Below are 18,661 nucleotides of genomic sequence, written 5' to 3'. Positions count from 1 at the left end.
GCCATTTGTTATACAATTAGAGATTTGTAAGGGTAAAATGTAATTTTCAAAATTATAGAGGATAATTCCTACTTTAAGTAAATATCAGAATATATAATTGTAATTTACAAATACAAATACAATACACTCCCTAAGATTTGTTTAAAATACAAATTGTCCCTTATTGGTTTGAAAATTACATTTCACCTCTTCTAGTTTCTAATTACATAACAAATGGCCACTTTTATTAATAAATTATCAAGTCAATTAATAATTTTTAATGATATTATAAATATATTTCAATTAATAATTTAGATAATTTTATTGTTGTACAAGAGAACAGTTAGAATTTTTATTTGTTTTTACTAATTTTGTTAAACAAAAAATTGTGACAAATGAGTATTTGTAATTTTTAAAATCACATAGGGTAATCTGTATTTTAAATCTTAAAAGGTGTATTTATAATTACTCTTAAAATTATACTATACATAATTATCATTAGTCATATTTTCTTTTCTTTTATTATGCATTAAAACCTTACAATTTTCTATTTAATTTTAAACTCCCATCCATGGGTCCCCTATAAAAAAATGAAAAATTACTAATCAATGTATGTTTTCAAAAATAATTTAAAATTAGTGATAAACTTTATCAATTTTAATAATTAAACTTATAATTTTTTTATAAATTTATAAATATTTTGTGAAGTTTCAACTGATTTGTAATTTTCTCCCTAAAAAAATCTAATAGGATTTCGATTTTAATTATATTGATTAAGATGGCTTATTATTATTATTATTAGCCAAGTCCCAAACAGTGCACAAAGGCACGTGTTCAGCCTGTGGGACGATGATGTCATGGATTATTTTGATAGAGTTGAAACTGATTTGGTATTGAGGGCACGGACTGAGGCACGTGCCTTTGGTGTTTCACTCATCGTGGCACACACATGCCACGTGTGGTGCATGTTTGATCAAATGTGACCATTTTAAAACTTTCTCATGTCACATTCCCTCAAATGTTTGAATAATAATTTAAGAAACAAATTTTCTTCAGTTGGATCATGTTGTTTGGAGTGGTAAGGTTCAGATCAAATTTTGATAATTTAATTTTTTTATTTTTTAGATCATAAAATACAAATGATTGATGGAAAAAATCAAATCGATTCGATAATTATAGTCATGTTATTTTATTATATTTATTTTTCAGAAAATAAATTATCTAGTTTCAAAAAAAATTTTTAAAAAATATTTTTTACAAATAAATATCATAAACTAACATGGTTATAATTATTAGATCGATTTAATTTTTTCATGAATAATCTATATATCATGTTCTAAAATAAATAATTTAAATTATTCAGATGAAATCTGTGATGAGCCTCACCAACTCAACCAGCGTGGTCAAATCTACAGAGATAATCTGGATCCATAACTTAATTAATATTATTATTAATTTTATCCTTATCATCATGAAAGTCCACAGTTACAAAACAATCTTAACTATAGTGTATGAGTAGAGGATTAAATGAATTTAGCCAGCGACACAAGTGTGTCTAATCTCTTTCAAACGCATACACTGACCTATACTTCATTTTAAAAATGTTTGTGAGCAATTATTGCGAAAATATATATATAAAGACACTTGATTTTAGAATGTTTGCAGACATTATATATATATTTTTTAATTAAATTCCCATTACAACCACATATTTATTGATGTGTTCTGCAACATGGTCAACTCCTTAGTTCAATACGATTCTTTAATTTGATTCCGTTCACATGGAGATCAAAAATATAAGAATGTCAAATGAAATCGTATGTATGTTGCTAGTATGTATACGATTCTTTAATTTGATTCCATTCCATATGAATATTACATGTATATTACGAGCAGATGATCTGTGCAATACACAAGAATTTATCTTTAAAATGAAAAATTGATTTTGAGTCTTAATACTTTATGTGTAGAAAATTTTAATAATTGAAAGTCAAATACAGACATATTTATTAATGGCTGATGAAAATTTTTGTCACTGTGTGTAATCCTATGTAAAATAGGCTTAGAAAAATAATTTCTTTCAGAATTAGAAAAACAAAATATGTATTCTTAATCTGAAATCAAATCCTCATTTGTGTTAATCAAATTTACTAAAAATCATGAATTTTGTATCAAAATATTTTTTTTCTTAAAAAAAAATGAAAATTTTTGTAATATACAAATTATGACTTGATAATAACTCATAGTGTATTATTTTGGTTATTAATCGAAAAGATCTTTACTAATTTCTTATATTTTTTGTTATGTCTAAAATAGTGCGTCGAGTTTTTAATTATGTTTCAAGTAATGTTTGATTATGATCTATTATAATATTTTTATATGACAATATTTAAGTATTTTATTACATGAAAAAATGCTTAAGGTGGGTTGACTCAATGGTAGAATTTACGATTTTATCAGTAAAATCGTAATAGTTATTCACATTGATGCATAAAAAATTACAAATTCAAATCATAAATAGTGTCCTCAAAGGGAATCAGATACAAAATCTCTATAATCTTAATAGTTTCAGTTCTCAAAAGATTCTGATTAATTATGTGACACATTATAATAATCGCAAATTTTTTATTCTAGTTAAATTATTTTTGCATATTTTTTTTGACTGAGCTCGTGAAGATACATCATGTCACGACCCGCTCCCCGTACCCAAGGGTTAATCATCGTGATAGCCAGTAACTGAAGCTACCTTCGGCCAATTCTTAAACAAATTACTAAACGCGAGCGGAAAAATATTTAAGTGAGGGTACTAAAATAATCATTGGAGATTTTACTTTTATAACAAAAACTTATTGACCAAAGAGCCGATATTTACATATGAATAATAGAATTATAAATGCTATAAAAGGGCTCTGTGTGTCTATTCCACATCATCGCTTCTAAGATTTTTCAAAAGTTATTTCTGAATTGCATCGTTTCTTGAAAATTTATAAACACCTATAAACACATAGCAGAGTGAAAAATATTATACTCGGAGCATAAGGGTTAGGAAAATTATCATGGATAAGCTTTAAGCTTATAATAGACACAATAGAATACTTTGTTATTAGAGTGAATAAGTTGCTCATATTATAACATAAATCCGTTTCAGAAATCATATGATATTATACGAAAATATATAACTATAACCATAGGGACAGAACAGAGGTCAATGGATTCATGACAATACAGAGGTACGAATTTAAGTGGTAACTCGTACGGATTCTAGAGGTAGATTCCATAATAGTATAGCACTTAACTCCGTACAGAACATAAGTTAATAGATCCATGACAAACAGAGGGTCACGAGGTGACCAATCAGAAGCCAATGGTTTATTTAAGTTTCCCAAAGCGTGGGACTCCCGTGGTAACACTTACAAAAAATAATTGCTTATGAAATCAATGTCAAATAATTATTAAAATTTAAACAAATATATCCATAGATTTCAAGTTAAGCAAATAAAGGTCAAAAAATAATCAACGTAATCAAAATATTAATATAATTTATAAAACATTAATTACGTAAAATAAATTATGATAATTCAAAATATACGTATAATATATTATAATAACTCAAGATATAATGCAACTCATTTAAGATTAATTCAAACTTTTTACTTTCTGTTTACTACCCCCACTAAATACTTATAAAATAATTAAAGAAAGAAGGGCCGAAAGTGAGAGAAAAAGAGAGTTTGGGACGTGACGATGATGCACACGGTGAACATATATCTATCTCTCTCTCTCTCTCTCTCTCTATATATATATATATATATAGGGGAGAAGGTGTGGTCAGCAAGAAAATTGGGGGCACGCATTCCTTTTGTACGAAAAATATTACGTTTCAATGTATTTTGATCTAACAAAAATATAGAAAAAAATATAATAAAATTACCATAATACTCAAAAAATAATATTGAATAATAATATAAAATTAAATTATTTTTTTGAAATCATTTATAATTAAATAATGTTAATATAAAATTTAAGAGACAATTTAAATTTTCGAGTTGTTACAATTTTCTCTTTTTTTAAAAATTTCGTCCTCAAATTTTTTTATATGTGTAAGTTATCCGCTGCGTACTCTGATAAATATATATTTGATAATTAATCTGATATATAATATTACCTCAAATTTTTTTTTACCAAAAACAACTCACTGTTTATTTGTCAAAATTTTTTTGTGCCAAAATAGGAAACGATGGATGACTTTAAATTTTTTTTATTGATTTTGTTTCTGAAAATAAATAAAAAAATAAAAAAATAAAATGAGAACACAATTAAACAAGTAACTGGAAATGAAATGACAGAATCATATGTAAGAGTTGAAGAAATTTGAGATGAACTTCCATTTTTTTTTATCCGTGAACATTCCATTGATGGGAAATAGTTTCAAAACCAGTAAATAAATTTTGAAAGATTATAGATTTGAACCCACTTCTAAAAAGTCAAATGATTTTTTTTTTCAAATGCTACGGAACATATAATACGGAATTTGTTTTTTTTTTTAAATTGTTTTTTTCTTTCAAATTATTCAGCATGTACATGAAAGATATATACAATTATATATAAAGTAATAAATAACTCATCTTACAAAATTTAGTGAAATTCCATAATTATATATACCATGATTGTTGCTACACAAATAGTTAATTTAAATACAACCTGTAATCTAGCTTAACGTTTCCCCCATCCTATTTGTGCATATATCTTATGCTCCAATGCTTTGATAAAAATAATTTTAAAACTTGAGTTCTGATACCACTTGTCACAACCCGCTCCCCGTATCCAAAGGTTAAGCATCGTGATGGCCTGTAATTGAAATTATCTTTGGCTAATTCTTAAACAAATTACTAAATGTGAGCGGAAAAATATTTAAGAGAGGGTACTAAAATAATCATTGGAGTTTTTATTTTTATAACAAAAACTTATTGATCAAAAAACCGATATTTACATACAGTGATGTAGCCAGGAATTCAGTGAAAAGGGGGTACAAATTAATGACAACATTTTTTTTTTCGTTATAATAAACAACAATGAGATATTATTAAACTTAAATGTTAAGCGTTCATTTGGATAAATGTGAATTTTAAATTAAAGGATTTGAGATTAAATTTTATACAAATATTGTGGAGTAACTATTTTATAGGTGGATTGAAAAATTTAAAAAGAAGATAAGTTAAGATAGAAATGATATATTTTAGTAGAGAAATTCTATAAAATATTCCGCAAAAAAGTGTCTATCATATGTCGCAATTATGATTTTCGTGGTCTTTAGTTATAACACATTATAGTGTTAGATATAACACATTATAGTATTAGATATAATTTAGTTATAACTTCTTGTAGTTTTTATTTTGGTTATGACTATATATCAAGTAATAGTTAGTTATGACTCATTATGATATCAGTTATGACTTATTGTAATTTTTAATTTTTTTTTTATAATTGAAGATGTGTTACTTGATTATAATTTATATAGTGGTCATTTTAGTTATGAATGGAAAGAAACACATGGAGGATAAACTGCACATGTCAAATATAACTAACAATCCAATAAATTTCATATCTTCATTGAAATTAATTATGTTTGCATGTCAATAATGATAGGCATCACCATTATATTAAAATTTTCATAGATATAATATGACTTATCATAATCTCTTTATTTTCAATCAAAATAACCATTATTGTTCTTATAATTTTAAAATTGTCATTGACATTTCATTTTAAATAATGTTTTTATAAATTTTTTTATTTAAAATATTTTTTTAATATTTAAAAATAAAATAAAATGAGCAGTGTTTGGTTTGAAGCTGTGCTATGTGTTACTATTAACCACACACAACAAAAAAAAAAAAGAGTTGAAATGTCGGGGGAGGGGAGGGGGGAGGTGACCCTCTAGACCTTTTTTTTTTTTTTTTAGATAGGACCCCTATACCCTTAGTGGCTCCGTCCTTGTTTATATATGAAAAATAGAATTATAAATGCTATAAAAGTGCTTTGGGTGTCTATTCCACATCTTCGTTTTTGAGACTTTTTAAAAGTTATTTTTGAATTGCATCGTTTCCTAAAAATTGATAAACAACTATAAGCACATAGCAGAGTGAGAAATATTATAGTGTTAGAAAATTACCATGGATAAGCTTTAGGCTTACAACAGATACAATAGAATGCTTTGCTATTAGAGTAAATAAGTTGCTTATATTATAACAGAAATTCGTTTAAGAAATCATATGATATTATACGAAAATAAATAACCATAACTATAGTGCACAATAGAACAAAGGTCAATGGATTCATGACAATATAGAGGTACAGATTTAAGAGATGACTCGTACGGATTCTAGAGGTGGCTCTCACAATAGTGTAGCACTTAGCTCCGTCATAAATCATATGATATTATATGAAAATATATAATCATAACCACGGTGCAGAACAAAACAAAGGTCAATGGATTCATGACAAGACAAAGGTACGGATTCAAGAGGTGGCTTGTACGGATTCTAGAGGTGGCTCTCACAATAGTGTAATACTTAGCTCCGCACAGAATAGAAGTCAATAGATTTATGATAAACAGAGGGCCACAAGTTGACCAAACAAAAGCCAATGGTTTATTTAAGTCCCCAAGGCATGAGACTCCCGTGGTGGTACTTACAGAAAATAATTGCTTATGAAATCATTGTCAAATAATTATTAAAATTTAAACAAATATATCCATGAGTTTCAATTTAAGTAAATAAAGGTAAGAAAATAATCCACGTAATCGAAATATTAATATAATTTATAAAACACAAATTGCGTAAAATAATTTATGATAATTCAAAACATATGTACAATATATTATGATAACTCAAAATATAATCAGTGTGTTTGGTTTGAATTTTTTAGATTAAATTTTTTAAAAACTGAGTTTTTTGGTTTTCGTGTTTTTTTGTTTTTAGTGAATTTTTTAAAATTTTAAACATTTTTTTAAACTTTTTTAGATGCACCTTACTTAGATGTATCTAAAAAGTAAAAAAATTGTAAAAAAATATTTTAAAAAATTAAGAAAAACATAAAAATATAAAAAATGTACTGAATTCTTATATTTTTTTGTATTTTTGGTATTTAGTGAATTTTTAAAAGATTTTTTTTACAATTTTTTTTTTTACTTTTTAGGTGTATTTATGTTAGGTGTGTCTAAAAAGTAAAAAATTTGCATAAAATATTAAAAAAATTCAGTAAAAATAAAAAAATACGAAAAATAAAAAAATAAAATTTTTTGAAAACTATTTTTAAAAAAATAAAACTAAACAAACTAAATATAACTCACCTTTAAATTAATTTTAATTTTTTACTTTTCGTTTATTGTGATCTACTAAATACTTAAAAAACAATTAAAGAGAGAAGTGCTGAGAGAGAGAGAGAGAGAGAGAGAAAAAGGGAGCTTAGGACGTGATGATGATGCACAGGCGTGGTCAGCAAGAGAATTGGAGGCCCACATCCTTTTTGTATCGAAAATGTTACATTTCAGTATATTTTGATATAAGAAAAATATTATAATACTCTAAAAATAATATTAAATAATAATATAAAGTTAAAATTCTTTTTTGAAATCATTTATAATTAAATAATACTAATATAAAATTTAAAGAATAACTTAAATTTTTGAATTGTTACACAATCAATAATATTATAAATTCAAAATTTTTAGTACTTAAAAACTATTCAAAAAATATCAATAGGTGCCTTAAATATACATAATATTTTTCGATGAATCATTATTCTTTAAAATAATACTCCACACTATTTATTATTTAACATTTGTCAATTTATCTTCTAAAAACTTAACCAAAAAACATATTTAGTTTCATTATTTTAATCAATCAATATCAAATTAGACGTTACACATGTATATAACCATTTCTAAAAATATGATATCTGACATAAAATCACAATGGAGTTAACTTTAATTAATGTAATGATATTTTATATTACGATATGTGTTACAAAAGAATAATATTAATTTTAATTTAAAATAAAATTTTAATTTTAATTATTTATTTTAATAATCTTCGCTTTATCGTTCAATAAAAGTGTTAGTTGAATATTTATGTATAATAAATTTAGTTAAATTATTTGTTTATTTTGATAATTTTAGTTCTATTGTACTATAAAAGTGTAATTATCATATAATGATTTTATATGATATATATTAAATTATAAGAAAGTAAATAAATACTCATTTTGATATTAAAAATAATAGTTAAATTAGAAAGAGAATTAGTAATATAAAACTAAAAATGATTCTAATTATTTAATTTTAATTTAATTTTTATATTTATTTGGAAAATAAAAATATGCAAAAATGAAACTACACAATTTATTTAAAAGATTAAATATAAATATGTGGTGATTGGATTAAGAGCAAAATACATAAATTAATTATGTAGAGTCTTTGTTTTTTCTTTAATATTTTTTTGAATTATTCATAAATATTGTATATAGGTATAAAAAATTTAAATTAAATATAAATATTTTGTAATAAATAATTTCATGTTAAATAAAAAATTAAATATAAATTAATATTAAGACATCAATAAGATTGACAAAAAATATAAAATGTAAAAAAAATTAATTTGATCCATGCAATGCACATAATTATGCAAATTCTGTCTTATTTATTTATTTGTATATCGAGATAAATTGTTTTCTCAAATATTATAATAATTAAATTAAAATATCAACTATATAAAAAAAATCTGACAACAACAAAACTAAATACACAATAAAAAATACATGAGTCCATATAAAATTGGTTATTATAATTGAAATTGAGTTTGTATAGAACTTTATATGTAAATAAAAAACGCACACTGATGTGGCTTTTTTTTTTTTTTTTTATATAAAAAAGTAGGCCTTTAGAATATGCTATATAAGAAAGGAAAAAAATACTACTTTTATATATATATATATATAATTTGATAATTTTTTTAGAATCTCTAACATTGTTCTAAAAGGTATAAGTTTAAAATGTTACTGAATTATGATTTATGGCCTAGTGGTTGTAAAGTTATGGGCACTGTAAAAAAAAGTTTGATACTTTTTTAGTGTTTGTTTATTTAAAACTTCTTATGATGGTAAGAAGACGTTATGATGATCTCACACCAAATAACATAAACCTTGGTCATGTGTATATCTATAAGTCATTTGGACACCTACTTCCAACAAGTCAATTTTCAATGATAAGTTCAATCCAAGGAATTCATATTAGAACCACATTTGATAAGAATTTATAAATCACACATATATATAACTACGCAAAGATTCAAATGAATTTGAATCATATATTTTAAAATTCAAACACTCACTAAAATTTATTTTTATTTTTTAAAGTATAAACATTGAGAATTGGGAATGTGGTACCATGGTGACCTATACATATATGCTACAAGGACTAGAAGTCTCATGATCAACCTATCATTTGAAACAATGGAGAGGATGGAAACATCTGGAAACCAACCTGGGCATGCTGGTGATGACTTCAACTTATTATCACAAGACTTGTTCATCAACGAATCAAATTTTGAGCAATTCATTGATCTTATTAGAGGTGAAACCAATGATCCCATTGTCGAGTTCTGTCACAATTATGATTGTGAGCACATTAGTGGCTGTTTGGATCATACCCAATTTGGCCCAACCCCAGGTGATCAAGATCAAGATCCTCTCTTTGGTTGCAATAATCTGAGTTCTGGTCTCAATGCTTTGCCAGCCGTAGACGTTGGGGGGGAAGAGAATGATAATGATATTGGAGAGGAGTATTCTTCTGCAACCACGACTACTACTACTAGGCTGACGAAGAGAAAGGGTGGGGATAGATCGAGAACTTTGGTTTCAGAGAGAAAGAGGAGAGGTCGGATGAAGGAGAAGCTCTACGCATTGCGTGCCTTGGTTCCTAACATAACTAAGGTGTGTTTATTCGTGTTTAATTTTTAAAAAATTTATTTGAGATTGACTTGTAGATATTAAACTTGAATAAAGTACGATAATCTTTAACTGAACTTTATAAAAAAAAAATTAAGTTATTCAACCTTGATTCGTGATTCACCTCAATTGCAACTTGTTTTGAGATCAGTTTAAAAGACTAGACATATCAAATTCGAACACATTTATAAACTTATTAAGCTTTCAAACCTATCTTGAACAACCATACCAAAATGATTTGCAATGCTTGTATATATATAAATGCAGATGGATAAGGCTTCCATTGTTGGAGATGCGGTAGAGTACTTGCAGGAGCTGCAAATGCAGGCGAGGAAGCTAAGAGCCGAGATTGCAGGGCTCGAATCCTCCTTGACAGAGGGAGACAGACATCAACAAGGCATAGTTGAAAACAGAAAGAATATCCAATTTATAAGCCCCAACCATACAATTTGCAAGCACATAATGCAGGTTATTCATTTTATACTCGATTCATTTCTAACAACGCCAAATATGCTTGAAACTTTCTTTGAGCATTTCCACTAGATCAATAACCAAAGCTAGCTATTTCTATATTTTAATAATGAATAGTTACAAAATGTTATATTTTAGCAATACTGCTCCAATTGTGACTTTGTTATTTTTTGTGTGCAACCAATTTGCCCTCCATTTATTTCCTCTCAACAACATAAATTCGCGTGCAACTAATTTTTTGTTGTTGTTGTTGTTGTTTTTTTTTGATTTTTTTTTTGTTGGTTGTTGATTTCTGGAATTTGTGTTGAGGGGAGGAAATACAATTGGAAAGATGTACTATATTTTTGAATAGCTTTGTTGAGCCGACATATTTAGCTATAGTTAAACTTTGTATCAAGTTTAATATAATTAGGTATAATAGTTTATGTTAAAATATAGATGTCTGACCCTTTTAATTAAACGGAAAATTAAGCTTCATGCTACTTCTTTTTAGCAATAATCTCACGGTTGAAGAAGTTCTTAGAACACTATCAAATGTAAAAAAAAAATACTACTGAAATATTAACCGGTGATATTGAAACCGTGGCGATTTAGATGGACATGATTCAAGTGGAGGAAAGAGGATTTTATGTGAGAGTGGAGTGCAATAGAGGACAAGGGGTGGCCTCATCACTTTACAAGGCTATTGAGTCCCTCACACGATTCAATGTTCAGAGCTCCAACTTGGCTACCCTTTCTGAGAGATTCATATTAACCTTTACTATCAAGGTAAAGCTCTCATGCATTGATAGATTATCTTCATTGTTAATTTTGCTTTGAAACTCATTATATGATTAACACTCTTTTCATGAGTGAAAACAGGTTAGAGAATGCGAGCCCAACATGAACTTGCCAAATTTGAAGCTGTGGATGACTCGGGTTCTGCTGAACCAAGGTTTTGAATTTCAGAGACAATCATATGTCTGAAATATAATAATGTTACTCAAAAAATGTATAGAAAAACAAATGTATTTTATGAACATTTCAACAAATTTTTTTTCCTGTATTCGTAGCATTACTAACTTGAAATCTCAACATGATTTGTGTATTTACAATTATATGTGAAGGTTCATGTACAAGAAATATTTTAGGCTCTATTTGGTTTAATTTTAGAATTATAATTTGAGTGTGAAATTATGATTTAAGTGTGTAGTTGTGAGTTGAGTTTTGAAAATAGAAAATATGTTTGGTTTGAGTTTTGAAAACAATTTTTGAATTTTAAATTTTGAAAAGAGTTTAGAATTTTGAGTTTGAAAAAAGTTATGAGTTGTATTTTGAAAATTTTTGGATTTATTTTTTTTAAATATTTAAAAATGTTTGAGAATTTTTTTTTTATTTTAAATATATAATTTTTATTTTAAAAATTTTATTTTATTTTGTAAATATTTTAATTTTTTTAATATTTTAAACTCAAAACACAACATCACACTCAAATTGTAACCAAACACATAACTTAAAACTCAATTCAAAAATTATTTTCAAAACTCATAATTAACCAAACACATAACTCAAAATTTAATTCAAAAACTCATAACCAAACTTTTTCAAAATTTTATTAAAAAAAAATTCAAAGAAATATTTTTTATTTTGTCCTTAATTTTTTTTTTATTGGGACATTTACACACAAGCCTTAATTTATGAACTTATATTCCAGTAAGTCCTGACTAAGATTTTTTAGACCTTCAAGTCTCATTAAATTTTTAATAGTCGAAATTGTCCTTCAAACAATAATCATTCATCATTTATGATTTTCTATAAATGAATATGATAATTTGACATTTATTTTTATTTTTAAAACTTTTAAATATCAACTTTTAAATTGAAAAAACTAAAAAAAATTATGTGCAAAATTTTTTTTTTTCTTTTTTTGAAAAATTTTCTTTTTTTATTGTGTAAAATTGAAAATTTTATGTCTATAAAAGAGCATGATGATGGAATATTGATGTGCAAAACTTTAAAAAGATAAAAAAACCCTTTATAAATGAAAAAACTGACAATATTCTTAGTTTTAAAACTGAAAAAAATTGATAATGTTCTCGATTTTATTGAATAGTTGAATCAAACTAATAATTTGAAGCACAAAAAACATTTAACCTCATGCGCTGTTTTTTCAGTTAGTGAAATAATTATTTAGATTATTATTATGCAAAATTGATAATGTTCTTAATTTTAAAAATTAAAAAAAATTGATATTATTCTCAGTTTTACTAAATATGATTATTGGTTTAAAAAATCTTAAATAAGACCCGAGTTACTATAACATTTGTAAGCAGGATTTTTAAGTAATTAACTCTTTTTTATTATATTTTTTTTGAAGTTTTTTTTTTTAATTTTTGGAGAAAAATATTTTTTTATTTTTTCAAAAAATAATTTTTGTTATTTTTTTTTTCTTTTCAAAACTCAACTCAAAACACGATTCCATACTCAAACCACGATTCTAAAAATAATTTTAAAAAACAAAATAAAAAAGAATGTTTTTGGGTTTTTTATTTTTTAAATAGAGTTTTGAGAAGAGTTTGGTTTTGAGTTTTAAAAAAAGTTTTGAATTGAATTTTGAGTTGTGTGTTTGGTTATAAGTTTTGTAAATAGTTTTTGAATTGAGTTTGATTTATTTTTGAGTTGTATGTTTGATTACGAATTTTGAAAAGAATTTTGAATATTTTTTATTGGAATCATAACCTTTGTTTGGGAAAATGGGTTGGGTTAGGTTGGGTTATTTTAACCACAAAAAGACAAAAAAAAAAAAAACTTTTTAGCTTAATAAAACAAAACATCACATCTAACTCATAAGCATTACATTTTTTCTTTCATAAAAAGTCAAAAAAGTTCTTCCTAAACGAGACTTTTTAGCTCCAGGCTAAAATAGTCAAAAAGTTAAAAAGTCAACCCACTTTCCAAACGAACCCATAATTTCAAAAGACAACCAAACAGAGGCTTTAGCACTCGTTTGGCAAGCCAAATTTTGGGGCTAAAAGACGATTTTAGCCACAAAAAAGACAAAATAGGCTAAAAAATTAATAAGATAAAATGTCATGTTCAAATTATAATCATTTCATTTTTTCTTTGACAAAAGTCAAAAAGACAAAGAATTTATCTAAAATTAGACTTTTTAATTCCAGAATAAAATAGTTAAAATATCAAAAAATCAGAAATTTAATCTACATCCCAAATGAATACTTCTATCAATCCAGGGCCATTGAATAATTTCCCCATTAATAAAGTCCAATTATTATTTAATTAATAATGTAAATACTTATAGTTCTTACCTTAGAGTGGCTAACTTGTTATTTTAAATATTGGATCTTATCTACACTTTTTTTTTTAATTTGATCTACAATTGGTCAACTATTTGGCGTTTGGGACTACTTTATTATTTTTGGTTTTAAAAATCTAAAAAATATAAATAAAAAACCCAACAGTGCTGGGAATCCGGAGGTGACGCCCAGCACCCCCCACCTCCACGTGGGGTTGTGAGAGTTGTGAGAGCAAGACTAAAATAAATAAATAAATAATTAAATAAATTTTTTAGCCAATCAAAAAATAGTGAGGGTGGTGGGGACCTCACTGGAGGTCTAAGACATTTTTCTAAAAAACCAGACATATCCAGTCTTAAAAAGAAAAAAATGAAAAACAAAAATAAAATAAAAAAGACCAAAAACATATCCCAGACGTTTTCCCTGCCTGGATTACAAGAGGAAAAATATTCCCATAAAAAATTGAACTTAAATGTAGTGGGAAGAAATTAATGTTTGCATCAAGTTATCTACAAAATTATTTTATTTTATAAAATTTGTTATTTAATATATGAATTTATTAGACATCAATTTCAGAGACAGACTTCATATGGAACTTTTAGATCATATGTCGGATTGAGCCATGCTTAGGTTTCATTTGATGCTGACTAATAAATTAATTTATTGGCTAAAAAACTCATTTTGTTAAAAAAAAAAAAAAAAAACTTTAAATCACTTTACACATTACTCACTAAAATGTCAACTTTAAGCATTCCAAAAAATTAGAAAAGCCAAAAAAATTATAAATATATGTCATTAAATTAAAAAAAAAAATTCAAACGAATCCTTAGCACGAGATCTATTTTATTTTTATGTTTTTAAGACAGGACCTAGAGGGTGCTACCCTCACTCTATTAGCACCTCTCTATGGCCCCATTTGTTTTGGGCTATAGGGAGGGTATTGGGACTAGTAATACCAAGGTATTACTAAAGTCCCTGTTTGTTTGCAGAGAAAGGGTTGGGACTATTAGTCCCTTGGTATTGTTAATACCCTTGGAAGGGGGATTGGTAAGGAGAGGTAGAGATGGTATTAGAAAATAGTGAGGGGATTAGAAATTTTTTTATTTTTTATATATTGAGAATTTTTTTTTAAATATAATGTTTAATTTTTTATATTTTTTATTTGTTTTATTATTTTATATAAAAATAATTTAACAATTCCTCATTATTAATCCCCTCACTATCAATCCCCTCACTATTAATCCCCTCACTATCAATCCCCTCACTAACAATCCCCTCACTATTAATCCCCCCACTATCAATCCCCTCCATTCTATCTCCCAAAACAAACGGGCCCTTATAATCCTGAACTTTTATTTTTATTGGTTTAATTTTACTTTTATTAATTAAATTATGTAATTTTTCTATTTTATTATTAAATTATCACTCTTGTTTATTTAATTCTTACATTTTTTTTAATTTTAAATTTCAATTTATGTAATTTAATTGAAGATATGGTCCGAAATTGAAATTATGAAAGCCTACTTTATAAGGAATTTTTTTATTTTTTTAATTTTATAATTTAAACAATTTAAATCATACAATACAATCAAATATTCATTATATTAGTTGTGAAACTTTGTTCAAAATAATAAATATCGTTTAAATTTTGTAAAGTAATCTTTTTAAAATATAAAAAATAGTAATGATTTAGTGAATAAAATTAAAATTAACACATTTATATTTAGAACACTCTATTCATACATAAAATTCATATTGAAAAATAGGACACTTGGTCCAAAAGTCCAAATTTGATTTTTGTTTACCCAAAGATCTAGGCACTGAAACACTTTATCCAAATGGACAACCTAAAATAAAATGATCAAAATACCCTTCCATATATATATATATATATATATCATATACACCACGGTCTCAAACCCTCTTACTCATTTAGATCTCTCTTCTTTCTTCGCCGCCGATCCCAAACCCTCTCACTCAGGTCTCTACCTCTCTGCATCACTCGCAGTCGTCTCCATCATCGCCGTCGACCGTCGTTACCCTATCGTCGTCGATCTCCGCCACCATTGCCCATTTCTCCACCTTGTAGTTCTGGTACCGACGTCAGACTTATCTCATACCGCTGCCACCTTCGAACTATCGTGGCTATTCTCGACGGCATTATCTTGCTCTAGTTTCTGACCATTTAGGTTATGTTTGTTTGGGCGGACTAGATTGGGTTGGATTAGTATTCTCATGACTAATAGTCTTAGGATTACGAATCTTTTGGATTGTGTATTCTATCCTATGTTTGGAGTGGGTTAGGATTATAAGGAGAGATTAATAAAATATTATCCAATCCGATGTTTGTTTAAGGGGATTGGAATAGATAGGACATGAGACATCTAATATATTGACCATAATACTTCTATTGTGATCATTTGATAAGTTAGTTTAGACTTTGACTTAGTCTTCCAATTTATATCACAGCCCCTATGTGGGATTGAACAGTCCATCATATGTGGGATACCATATCCGGATGGATTGTTAATGCGTACTTCAATTTTTTAACCAAACATCGGATTAATAATTTTATTGGACTATTAGTCGAATCCTAAGCACATGTCCGTCCAAACAAAACATGGCCTTATAGTCTTAGGTGTGCCCACATAGCCAACTTACTTGAACTGTCGAATCTCTATTCTCCGTCATCCAGATCAACTTTGCAGATCGCAGATTCGAGAGATCCATTCATAAATCCAAGATCACAGAAAGGAAGCCGTCGTCAGAGATCACGCGAAGGATCTGGGTGCCAGCGCACTTCGCCTGAGCTTTCACACTGAGGTACAATCACAAAAGAAGAGAGAGATACAAATACATGCATACACACTATATATAACTTTAGGTCTCTAAATTGATTATGTGTTGTAGAAATGAATTTTGGACTATTTGTTTTATTTTTTTAGGGTTTTGATGAGATGTGAACTGATTTGACTATTATTTAAATAAATATATATATATATATATATCTGTTATAACAAGTTCTTGAGTTTTGCATAAGTTGAAGGAGATGAGTTGATTAACAAATAACATGTGAATTTGAACAGATCAGATTTTAAACAGATAAAGAGAAATCTACAGATAGATTTAAATAGATAGAGAGAGAAACCCAGATTTTGAAAAACGGAAAAAAAAATCAACAGATAGATGTAAATTTAAACAAATAGTCAAAAAATTTGAACAAATAATTTTTTTTGAACAGATAGATATAAATCTGAATAGATAGTTAAAAAATCCAAACAGATAAAAAAAAGTCAACAGATAAAATCAGGGGTAAAATTGAAAACAAAATGTCCTCCAAAACCCAATAAAAGGACTTCTCTTCAAACTATTTCACAAAAGGTCACCAACAAAAAAAATTCACTGGACCTAATGTCTTATACCCTCATTAGATTGGATTTATCATCAATTTTTTCTAAAAAATATAAATCTATAAGAATGATTTGAAAATGTCATTTTTCTAAGTACACTCATTTTCATGACAATGTTCACATTGTATGAAAATTCTGAATGAATTTTTTTAATTAAACAATAGTAAGGACACAAAAAAAAGTATCAAAAAAATTATGAATTACAATTATTCTATCAATACCTTATTTTTGGATAAAATTTGAGACAAAACTTCATAGTTCATAATGTTTTTATTTTTTATTTTTGTATAGTTAGAGGTCATTTGGCATTAACTACTCTAGTAAAAAAAAAATAATAATAATAATGAAAAATTCTACTCATACAAAAAAAAAAAAAAAAAAAAAAATTTAAAGCTTTATTTTCATATATTTTTTTTAATAAAAAAAGTCACAAAAAATGGACTCCCAAACATGGCCTACCTCAACTTGTATTTGTGAGTAGAGTTGTGCAAAATACAGCATAATCTGTTAAAATTGCACTGATCTGTATCAATTCACACCGCTCTAACCGCTAACAGCGGTTTAAACTTTAAAATTTATAATCTATCTTCTAAACCATTCCGTTCCGTTTTAATTAATACATATATATTTTTTAATTTCTAATGAAATATCAATAAAAAAATAAGTGTGTGAGAAATTTAAGATATGCAATTTATTACAAATTAGTAGTTATATATATTGTATGAGCATGTAATAATTCTTCTTGTATGATCCTATTGATCAAGTTTGCACTTCTCCAAACAATGTTGCTTTGCCACCTGAAAACACAAACGTGAGCTAACCGACGGGTGTGGGACACCCCTCCGATGCCTAAGTCAGCAACTAGACAATAGACAATAAGCTCTGTGTATTCTAGAGTAAGAATTGGGATACCTGTATATAGGTCTGGTCATAAGCTTTTATAGACTTTACTTTGGCACAATCCTAGTAGGATTCCAACTCTCCCTATGAGAGTCCTCCTAGGAATCACACACCCTACTCACTACCAACCAAGTGAGATGGTTTTGCATAATCCTAGTAGGACTCTACTCTCCTTAGCAGAGTCCTCCTAAGAGTCATACTCCTACTCACTACCAACCAAGTGAGATGGTTTGTACAATCTTAGTAGGACTCTAACTCTCCTTAGCAGAGTCCTACTAGGAGTCTCATTACTGCAAGCCAAGTGAGATAGCTGAACCCTTTTACCTCGGTTATACATTCCTGACCAAACTGCCTTATCTCAGTCCCCTGCCATTCAGACCGTGTGATCGAAAGCCGATCTATCGAATGCCACCCTGCCGAGCTATACACAGTTCGGCCCTCGCCATTGATGTTACCTCGGTTTGCTACAGAACTTTCTTTACTTCGACTGTCATTTTTACCTCGGCTCTGTACTCAACTAAGTAATGAAATAGAAGCATCGACCGAGCTATACCTAGCTCAGCTATCTGTCTTACCAAACACCTTGGCCAACCCCTGGGCCTA

At 27.1% G+C, this 18,661-nt stretch overlaps 1 protein-coding gene across 1 annotated transcript; it reads left to right on the top strand.

Moving 5' to 3' along the window:
• The first annotated feature begins 9,200 nt into the window (after positions 1-9,200).
• LOC114315803 (transcription factor FER-LIKE IRON DEFICIENCY-INDUCED TRANSCRIPTION FACTOR) lies at positions 9,201-11,549 on the top strand. The gene is made up of 4 exons (XM_028262421.2): positions 9,201-9,969; positions 10,252-10,452; positions 11,050-11,223; positions 11,317-11,549. The coding sequence occupies exons 1-4, from the start codon at positions 9,415-9,417 to the stop codon at positions 11,419-11,421; spliced, it is 1,035 nt and encodes a 344-aa protein (XP_028118222.2). The 5' UTR covers positions 9,201-9,414; the 3' UTR covers positions 11,422-11,549.
• The last annotated feature ends 7,112 nt before the right edge of the window (positions 11,550-18,661 follow it).

The sequence above is a fragment of the Camellia sinensis genome, chromosome 14, assembly GCF_055761805.1.
Source record: "Camellia sinensis isolate YWXY chromosome 14, ASM5576180v1, whole genome shotgun sequence".
Lineage (NCBI taxonomy): Eukaryota > Viridiplantae > Streptophyta > Magnoliopsida > Ericales > Theaceae > Camellia > Camellia sinensis.
The sequence above is the reverse complement of the archived record's forward strand: the minus strand, read 5'-3'. Positions and strand labels throughout refer to the sequence as shown.